This window comes from Anomaloglossus baeobatrachus, chromosome 4 (genome assembly GCF_048569485.1).
Source record: "Anomaloglossus baeobatrachus isolate aAnoBae1 chromosome 4, aAnoBae1.hap1, whole genome shotgun sequence".
NCBI classification, from domain to species: Eukaryota; Metazoa; Chordata; class Amphibia; order Anura; family Aromobatidae; genus Anomaloglossus; species Anomaloglossus baeobatrachus.
The window spans coordinates 438,670,581-438,681,366 of NC_134356.1; the positions used below are offsets into that span (position 1 = coordinate 438,670,581).

At 50.8% G+C, this 10,786-nt stretch overlaps 1 protein-coding gene across 2 annotated transcripts in view; it reads right to left on the reverse strand.

Annotated features, from left to right (window-relative positions):
* IDH3A (isocitrate dehydrogenase (NAD(+)) 3 catalytic subunit alpha) overlaps window positions 1-10,509 on the reverse strand; it is a 32,864-nt gene extending 22,355 nt beyond the window's left edge. Inside the window, exons 1-2 of one of the 2 annotated variants that reach the window (XM_075345500.1) lie at window positions 10,426-10,509; window positions 7,617-7,679 (exon numbers count right to left, since the gene is read on the reverse strand). In XM_075345500.1, coding sequence (XP_075201615.1) covers window positions 7,617-7,679; window positions 10,426-10,458 — 96 coding nt within the window. In that variant the 5' untranslated portion in view covers window positions 10,459-10,509. Of the gene's footprint in view, window positions 1-7,616; window positions 7,680-10,263; window positions 10,339-10,425 lie in introns of those variants that run through there. The other variant, XM_075345501.1, reaches the window with a different exon arrangement.
* Between the last annotated feature and the right edge of the window lie 277 nt (window positions 10,510-10,786).

Sequence of the window (10,786 nt, forward strand, 5' to 3'; positions counted from 1 at the left end):
TGAGATGAAAGGTGGATACCACCTTCGGAAAAAAATTCCGGAACCGGGCGCAGTACCACCTTGTCCTGGTGAAACACCAGGAAAGGAGCTTTGTATGATAGCGCTGCTAGCTCAGACACTCTCCGAAGTGATGTGACCGCAACTAGGAAGACCACTTTCTGCGAAAGGCGAGAAAGAGAGATATCCTTCAAAGGTTCGAAAGGTGGCTTCTGAAGGGCCATCAGAACCCTGTTTAGATCCCGCGGTTCTAACGGCCGCCTGTAAGGAGGGACTATGTGGCAAACCCCCTGCAGGAACGTGCGTACCTGAGGAAGCCTGGCTAGGCGCTTCTGAAAGAACACAGAGAGCGCTGAGACTTGTCCCTTAAGGGAGCCGAGCGACAAACCTTTTTCCAATCCGGATTGAAGGAAGGAAAGAAAAGAGGGCAAGGCAAATGGCCAGGGAGAAACTCCCTGAGCAGAGCACCAATACAAGAATAACTTCCACGCCCTGTGGTAGATCTTGGCAGACGTTGGTTTCCTGGCCTGTCTCATAGTGGCAATGGCCTCTTGAGATAACCCTGAGGACGCTAGGATCCAGGACTCAATGTCCACACAGTCAGGTTGAGGGCCGCAGAATTCAGATGGAAAAAACGGCCCTTGGGACAGTAAGTCTGGTCGGTCTGGTACCCACGGTTGGCCCACCGTGAGATGCCACAGATCCGGGTACCACGACCTCCTCGGCCATTCTGGAGCGACGAGAATGGCGCGGCGGCATCTGACCTCGGATATGGTGGAGGCCGTGGCTTCCACCCACATCAAAATCCGCCGGACTTCCTGGAAGGCTTGCCGATTGCGTGTTCCGCCTTGGTGGTTGATGTAAGCCACCGCTGTGGAGTTGTCCGAATGAATTCGGATCTTGCTTGCCTTCCAGCCACTGCTGGAAAGCTTTTAGGGCAAGATACACTGCCCTGATCTCCAGAACATTGATCTGAAGGGAGGACTCTTGCTGAGTCCACGTACCCTGAGCCCTGTGGTGGAGAAAGACTGCTCCCCACCCTGACAGACCGTCGTGACCCCCGCCCAGGATGGGGGTAGGAAGGATTTCCCCTTCGACAATGAAGTGGGAAGAAGCCACCACCGAAGGGAATCTTTGGCTGCCTGAGAGAGGGAGACGTTCCTGTCGAGGGACGTCGACCTCCTGTCCCATTTGCGTAGGATGTCCCATTGAAGAGGACGCAGGTGAAACTGCGCGAAAGGGACTGCCTCCATTGCTGCCACCATCTTCCCCAGGAAGTGCATGCGGCGCTTCAGGGTGTGTGACTGACCTTGAAGGAGAGATTGCAACCTTGTCTGCAGTGACCGCTGTTTGTTCAGCGGAAGCATCACCATCGCTGAGAGGGTATGAAACTCCATGCCAAGATATGTCAGCGATTGGGCCGGTGTCAGATTTGACTTTGGAAAATTGATGATCCACCCGAAACACTGGAGAGTCTCCAGAGTAGCGTTGAAGCTGTGTTGGCATGCCTCCTGAGAGGGTGCCTTGACAAACAGATCGTCTAAGTAAGGGATCACCGAGTGTCCCTGAGAGTGGAGGACCGCTACTACCGTTGCCATGACCTTGGTGAAAACCCATGGGGCTGTCGCCAGGCCGAAAGGCAGTGCCACGAACTGAAGGTGTTCGTCCCCTATGGCGAAACGCAGGAAGCGCTGATGCTCTGGTGCAATCTGCACGTGGAGATAAGCATCTTTGATATCGATCAATGCCAGGAAATCCCCTTGGGACATTGAGGCGATGACGGAGCGGAGGGATTCCATCCGGAACCGCCTGTTTTTTACGTGTTTGTTGAGCAGTTTTAGGTCCAGGACCGAACGGAAAGACTCGTCCTTCTTTGGAACCACAAACAAGTTGGAGTAAAAAACCGTGACCCGGTTGCTGAAAAGGAACCGGAACCACCACTCCTTCTGCCTTTAGAGTGCCCGACGCCTGCATGAGAGCATCGGCTCTCTCGGGAGGCGGGGATGTTCTGAAGAATCTAATCGGAGGACGAGAGCTGAACTCTATCCTGTAACCGTGAGACAGAATGTTTCTCACCCAACGGTCGTTTACCTGTGGCAGCCAGGAGTCGCAAAAGCGGGAGAGCCTGCCACCGACCGAGGATGCGGCGTGAGGAGGCCGAAAGTCATGAGGAAGCCGCTTTGGTAGCGGTACCTCCGGCGGTCTTTTTAGGACGTGACTTAGACCGCCATGAATCGGAGTTCCTCTGATCCTTCTGAGGTCTTTTGGACGAGGAGAATTGGGACCTGCCCGCGCCCCGAAAGGACCGAAACCTCGACTGTCCCCTCCTCTGTTGGGGTATGTTCGGTTTAGCCTGGGGTAAGGATGTGTCCTTTCCCTTGGATTGTTTGATGATGTCATCCAATCGCTCACCAAACCAAATGGTCGCCGGAAAATGGCAAACTGGTCAAGCACTTTTTGGAAGCAGAATCTGCCTTCCATTCCCGCAGCCACAAGGCCCTGCGTATTGCCACCGAAGTGGCGGACGCAACCACCGTCCGGCTCGCAGAGTCCAGGACAGCATTAATGGCGTAGGACGCAAATGCCGACGTCTGAGAGGTTAAAGACGCCACTTGCGGCGCAGACGTACGTGTGACTGCGTCAATTTGCGCTTGACCCGCTGAGATCGCTTGGAGTGCCCATACGGCTGCGAATGCTGAAGCAAAAGACGCGCCGATAGCTTCATAGATGGATTTCAACCGGAGCTCCATCTGTCTGTCAGTGGCATCTTTGAGTGAAGCCCCATCTTCAACTGCAACTATGCATCTAGCCGCCAGTCTGGAGATTGGGGGATCCACCTTGGGACACTGAGCCCAGCCCTTGACAACGTCAGAGGGGAAGGGTAACGTGTATCCTTAAGGCGCTTGTAAAAACGCTTATGGACAAGCTCGGTGTTTCTGGACTGCCTCCCTGAAGTCAGAGTGGTCCAGAAACGTACTCAATGTACGCTTGGGGTACCTGAAACGGAATCTCTCCTGCTGAAAAGCTGACTCCTCAGCCGTTGGGGCTGAGGGAGAAATATCCAACATTTGATTAATGGACGCTATAAGATCATTCACTATGGCGTCACCATCAGGTGTATCCAGGTTGAGAGCGGCCTCAGGATCAGAATCCTGATCAGCTACCTCCGCTTCATCATACAGAGAGTTGCTGAGACCCTGAACAATGTGATGATGTCCAGGGAAGCTCCCAGCGAGCTCGCTTAGGAGGTCTGGGACTGCGGTCCGTGTCAGAGCCTTCACCCTGGGACCTATGAGACACCCCGGGAGCACATTGTCGGTCCAACGGGGGGGACCAGGGTGCAAGATTCAACGGTGCCCATGGTCTGAGATACCGGTCTGGACTGCAAGGTTTCGAGCATCCCAGCCATAGTCTCAGAAAGTCTATCAGCAAAAAACTGCCAACTCCGTCCCCGTCACCTGGACAGTGTTAACAGGTGGGTCTCCCTGGGCCACCATTAGAAGAGGCTCCGGCTTAGTAAGTGCTACAGGGGCCGTGCATTGCACACAATGAAGGTCTGTGAAACCTGCCGGTAGTATAGCCGTACATGCGGTATAGGCAGCATAGTAAACCTGTGCTTTGGCACCTTTGCTTTTCGGGGACAACATGCTGTTATCTCCTCTGAGCAATCCAGGATGGTATATAGCCAAAAATCAATAGTGCGACCGTACAGTGCAATGTATAGCATACAAGCATATAAATATATATGTACACTTCGGCACTAGTGGGGTCAGCACCTCAGGTGCTGCTTATGTGATCACCAGAATTCCTGTCTGGGACCCCCAGAGCTTGTCTCCCCTCTCCAGCAACAGAAAAGCTGACAGGAATGGCTGCCGGCGTCCTGTGTAGAGGAGGGGGCCGTGGGCGTGCTCCAGAAAGTGCGGGAATCCGGCGTCCCCACTGTGCTCAGTGAGAGGGGTGGAGTATGCAAAGCATGCTCCAGCTCTCAGCGCTGACGTCTTGTGCAGCGTCCCGCCCTTCCCCTGACTGGCAGGCCTGTGGGCGGGAAACAGTGAGACTAGGCCGCAAAAGCCGGGGACTAAAGTGATAAGCGCGGCCGGCGTATAAGCGCGGTCGGCGCGGAAGTCCCCGGCGCACTAACAGTCCCAGCCGCGCCGCAGTGTAAAAATGGCAGCGGCGGTCAGCGCGGCAGTCCCCAATAAACTAACACACCCAGCTACGCTGCAGTGTGTAATGGCACAAGCGCGGTCAGTGCCGCCGTCCCCGGTGCACTAACACACCCAGCAGTGCTGCAGTGTGTCTGTGCGCGGTCCCCACGGGGACACAGAGTACCTCAAAGTAGCAGGGCCTTGTCCCTGTGATACTCGGCTCCTTGTCCAGCAGAATCCCCAGGGGCTGTGGATGGAGCACGGTCTCAGTGCTTGGAGACCGATTAGGATCCCACTTCACCCAGAGCCCTAAGGGGGATGGGGAAGGAAAACAGCATGTGGGCTCCAGCCTCCGTACCCGCAATGGGTACCTCAATCTTAACAACACCGCCGACAAGAGTGGGGTGAGAAGGGAGCATGCTGGGGGGCCCTTTAGTATGGCCCTCTTTTCTTCCATCCGACATAGTCAGCAGCTGCTGCTGACTAAACAGTGGAGCTATGCGTGCATGTGTGCCTCCTTCGCACAAAGCATTAGAACTGAGGAGCCCGTGATGCACGGGAGGGTGTATAGGCAGAAGGGGAGCGGCTTTACACTTTTAAGTGTAATACTTTGTGTGGCCTCCGGAGGCAGAAGCTATACACCCAATTGTCTGGGTCTCCCAATGGAGCGACAAAGAAATGCTTTTTTGTATTGGTTTATGTGATTCATACGGGATCATATTTTTGGTTATTGTTCTAAGTATTAGAAAAATCTTTAATAAAAAAAAAAAAAAAGCATCTGATAAAAAAAAAAAAAAAAAAAACACACACACACTAATCCATTCGATAGCCACTTTGTAAAGTATGCGACGGGAGCTAGCTCTGGTTGCTGCTGCTTGACCCAGGTGCTGGTTGCGCAACCCAGACAGTTGATGTGATTTTTTTCACAGACATTCGATCAATATGAAAAAGCTCAACTGAAAACAAAATTAAATAATATTGGTTCAAATGCTGTATGTGTGGTCAAATTTTATATGGAGAGAGCTCAAACCAAAAATACTGTCATGGGAACATACCCTAAAGGACAAGAGGTGGAATAACTTTTTTTTATCACCACTAGAACTTCCTGGGTAAAGAGAATCTGTCACCAGGTTTGTGCTCCCCCATCTGAGAGCAGCATAATGTAGAGACAGAGACCCTGATTCCAGCGTTGTGTCACTTACCGAGCGGTTTGCTGTCATTTTTATAAAATCAATGTTTCCTCTGCTGCAGATCTAGCAGTTATACAGAGCTCATGAATATTCTGGACTATCTGGCAGCAGGTCAAGTAGTCCTAATGATAATCTACTGCTGAATAATAAGTGATTTTATCAAAACTACACTAAGCAGCCCAGTAAGTGACATATGGCTGGAATCAGGATCTGTTTCCCTACATTATGCTGCTCTCAGATTAGGTGGCAAAAACCTGGTGACAGATTCCCGTTTCCACTGCCTCTTTTATGAATTGGGGACGTAGATTGATACCGTAGCACAATAAATATGTATTAACACTTCTGAACTTACATTAAAGTTTTTATTTATTTTGTTTTTACACAATAATAGAAATTGTTCTTATTAAGGCTACATTCACACGACCGTCCTGTTTTTGCAGTCCGCAAAAAACAGTCCTTGTTTTTTCACGGATGCATTCGTGTGGCATCCGTGTGACATCCGTTCCGTATATGGGCCGTGTGTCTTCCGTGCCTCAGCCATGTGCCTTTCATTTTTTTTGCGGACCACAAAAAACGGAAGCAGCTAGAAAGATAAATAGATGGATAGATATCGAGATAGAGGGATAAATAGAGAGACAGAGGGATAAATAGATAGATGAGAAAGACATATAATGTCCCACTCCCCAGCATTTTGTAATCTTGCACCCTTTGGTGCCTTTCATGTGGCACTAAAGGGTGCTTAGCCTTGTATTTAGACAAAAAATAAATTATAAAAAAAAAAAAAAAAAAAAACACTGTGGGGTCCCCCTATCTTTTGTAGCCACAGCTGGCAGCTTCACCTTGGCTGGTAATCCAAAACAGAGGGTACCCCACGCTGTTATTTTAAATTAAATGAATAATTTAAAACAAAAACGTGGGGTCCCCCCAAATTGGATCACCAGCCAAGGTAAAGCGGACAGCTGTGGTCTTTTATTCTCAGACTAGGGAGGTCCACCGTTATTGGACACTCCCCAGCCTAAAAACAGTAGGCCACAGCCGCCCCAGAAGTGGCGCATCCATTAGATGTGCCAAACCTGGCGCTTCGCCCCGGCTCATCCAGTTACCCTGGTGCAGTGGCAAACGGGGTAATATATGGGGTGGATGCCAGATGTGTAGTGTCCCCTGGCATCCTGGGGTTCGTGATGTCACGGCGTCTATCAGATACCCAACATCACTTATGCAGTCACTAATAATAATAATAAAAAAAAAAACGTATAACAAAAAAATTTTATTTGGGAAAAAAAAAAACACTCCCCAAAACATTCCCTCTTTCACCCATTTACTGGAAAGAACAATCAAATCTAGGTCCGGTGTAATCCAATAAGGGGGTCCCACGACGCTCCATACTCACTGTCCCAGTCAATGAGGAACAAAATCTTCCCTTTTGGCTGGGAGAGCAGTGCAGTGACCTGAGCTAACATCATGAGGTCAGCCCAGGTCACTGCAGGGGATGACTAGCGCTGCCGTCAGCAGATTAGATGAGATCATTACCTGCTGTGACGATCTCCTGCACTCCTGATGTCAGCGCTCGTCACTGACTTCCATTGTCTGCGGTGTTCACAGCGAAGTATCGCGGGAGTCCGTGACGTCACCGCTAGTCACAGTCTCAGGCCACCCGCGAGACTTAATGTGAGAACGCGGCTAGCATAGAAGTCAGTGACGAGCGCTGATGTCAGGAGTGTAGGAGATCGTCATAGCAGGTAATAATGATTTCATCTAACCTTCTGACAGCAGCGCTCGTCATCCCCACGGCTGCCCGCACTGCTGTGTGAGAAGCTGCTGATACTACAGTGCGGGCAGACACTGACACACTGCAGTGCGAGCAGCTGCGGGGCTGGAAAGGGACATAGACTGCACGGGCACCCAACAAAAGTGCTTCCATGTGGCTTCCGGGGATTTTGCGGACCCATTGACTTATATTGAGTCACGGTCCATTCTTACGGAACAGAATGGGACATGTTCCATAATAACGTAACGAACATATGGCATCCAATCTGTTTTTCTTTTATAGGATCGGATGCAAACGGAAGTGCTTACATGTGCCATCCGAACCTACACAAAAGACATTGAAAAGATGCTCCTGTCAGTAGGTCCGCAATCACCAGGAACTGACCAGGACAAACACAACGGTCATGTGAATGAGCCCTAAAGCCAACGTTAGAACATTTCTACCATCTCCATGACTCAGACTCCTGAAATATATATTCTAAGTAATATTACAGAATGCCTCACGTATACTCACATGATTAGAGAAAGCCCGGACTCCATTCTGGGGAGTATTGATGGCTCCTGCCAAGCGATTGATCTGTAGAAACACAGTAGATAATGCAATCAGTAAATTAAACACCATGGGGGGCATTTTGAGTGATCTGAAAGGTAAGGGGTGCTTCACACATAGCGAGATCGCTAGCAAGATCGCTGCTGAGTCACGTTTTTTGTGACGCAGCAGTGACCTCATTAGCGATCTCGCTGTGTGTGACACTGAGCAACGATCTGGCCCCTGCTGTGAGATCGCTGATCGTTACACACAGTGCTGGTTCATTTTTTGGACGTTGCTATCCCGCTGTGAAGCACACATCGCTGTGTTTGACAGCGAGAGAGCAACAATCTGAATGTGCAGGGAGCCGGTGTCTGGAAGCTGCGGATGCTGGTAACCAAGGTACACATCGGGTAACCAAGCGAAACGCTTTGCTTGGTTACCCGATATTTACCTTGGTTACTAGCGTCCGCCACTCTCAGGCTGCCAGTGCCGACTCCCTGCACACGTAGCCAGAGTACACATCGGGTAAATAAGCAAAGCGGTTTGCTTATTAACCCGATGTGTACTCTGGCTACGAGTGCAGGGAGCCAGCGCTAAGCGGTGTGCGCTGGTAACCAAGGTAAATATCAGGTAACTACGCATCGCTGGTGGCTGGTAACTGGTGAGATCTACCTGATTGACAGCTCACCAGCGACCATGTAGCAACGCACCAGCGATCCTGACCAGGTTAGATCGCTGGTGGGATCGCTGGAGCGTCACTAAAGTGTGACGGTACCCTAAGGCTAGGTTCACACTGACATTATGAGCTAAGTTTTTCTGTTTTTTCTGTTCCATTTTGAAAACAGAAATATAGAACTGGTGCAAGAAATGGGTCCATCTTATGGCATGTACAAATGTTACCTAGGCCCTAGTGCATGTCAGTTTACCTTTGGGGTCAGTTGGGAGACCCTTCTATCAATCTGTGTGGGAATCAGCCTCTTCTCTAAAGTGTACGGCTACAGTAGAGCTATAATTTCAGCACAACAGCTCAATATACATTTGTTTAAATGGAAAATAAAATCTTAGGAGGTTCCCAATTATTTCTTAAAGTGGAAACTAAGGAATGTACACACGACTACAGACTTGGCAGACCCTGCCCAAATGCTTGACATAAATGGGAGGAGGCTCCATCTCCGAGACCCAGACTCTGTGTAACACGACATTTCTAAGAGTACGACTGGCCCCACAAAGATGAGAGGTCACAAGGGGTGTGATGATGAGAAGAGAACACAGAATGGAAGGAAGCTGGAAGTGTGGACAGGTTTCTATAAAAAATGCCCCCTACATGTTCAGCCCCAGTGAAGGGGGCTCCAGGTGTTAGAAGAGGGGCATTTACACCGAGAACAGTAACTCCTTAGCACGTTCCTTCTTCAGGGGTATTACCTTTTGTGCTTCTTGGCAGCACATTGTCCTGTGTAAAGAGGACCTGCACAGCTGAGAACAATGGCAGCCTATGTGCACTGAGCCATCTACTACAGATTGTTCTGTGCCTGTGGATAGGTGCGGCCTGTCTGTATAGAACTGCTAAATATTTCCAGCTTGTTTAAAGCCAATCCCCTTCTGTTATCCCTTAGGGCTCTCAGATGCCCGTGACATCCGATCTCTGATGGCACTGCATGGACCGGCCACTTCTCCGGGACAGCCTCAGACATACGAGGCGCAGCCACTGCGTGCGGTGCCATCCGAGACTGATCCAAGGATCACGGACGCCTGAGAACCCTTATTATAAGGGTAGGGATCTCACAATCTGGCACATACTCTTATAGGGACCATCTGCTGATTTATGCTGCCCGAGCCATGGAAAGGAAGATGCCCATCAGCCCAACGGAGCCTTCAGGTGTTTTCCCCTGAAGCTGCGTGTTTTGGAATAACTGATGTGGATGGCGGGCTGGGGTCCCTGCTGGGGGCTACATGCTTTATATCCATGCCATCTGCAGCATGGAAGATGCATTTCAAATAACAATAATATTTATTCATTTATATAGCGCTGTTAGTGCCATAGCGCTTTACACACATTGGCAACACTGTCCCCATTGGGGCTCACAATCTAAATTATGTTTTTGGAGTGTGGAAAGACCCCAGAGGAAACCCACGCAAACACAGGGAGAACATACAAACTCCTTGCAGATGTTGTCCTTGGTGGGATTTGAACCCAGGACCCCAGTGCTGCAAGACTGCAGTGCTAACCACTGAGCCACCACAAGACTGCAGAGCTAACCACTGAGCCGCCACAAGACTGCAGTGCTACCCACTGAGCCACCACAAGAGTGCAGTGCTAACCACTGAGCTGCCACAAGAGTGCAGTGCTAACCACTGAGCTGCCACAAGAGTGCAGTGCTAACCACTGAGCTGCCACAAGAGTGCAGTGCTAACCACTGAGCCGCCACAAGACTACAGTGCTAACCACTGAGCCACCCAAATAGTGCCAGTCACTTCATCTGCAGGAATTTCCACGAGAGTCCAGCACTCCCCACTCCTAATTCTGCCCCCGTGATACAGGCTCCGCTGGTGGGAACTTATGCGGAGCCGCCACACTATACAGGAGCCTCAGATCAGCCAAGGCAGCTGCAGGGTCAATGCCAGCACCTACCAGTCATCTGAGGGGCAGGAGGAAACCAGATCTGCCCCTGCTGCCAGGGACCGTGACGGCAGAGTACAGGGGTGCGGTGACCTTCACCAGCCGCACAGAGGGCACCGCTCCCCGGCCTGCCCACCCCGGCTGTGCCCGCTGCCTCCAGGCACCACCACTCACCAGTGACCTCCAGGCGCTGCCAGCCATGTTCATGCGGGACCGTGAGGGGCGGAGTGAGCAAGTGACGTTTCCAGCACACGCCCACGCCCCCACCGGAAGCGGCTTTAGCGCGCCGGAAGTGGATGTTGCTTAGTAACTAACTAGAGGGGCTATCAGCTAGCGAGGGTTTCTGCGTGCAGGGAGGGTGGAGTGTGTGCTGTGCCATAGAGGACTCTCCCAGCACTTATCTGCAGCATATTCTGTGTAATGACGCAGTTTTGTGTTATAAACCAGCTCTGGATTATCATATTCTGGATTATCAAAAACTCAGATTAGGATCCACTAGAATATGATATCCAAAAAGTGCAAAGTGGCATCAGTG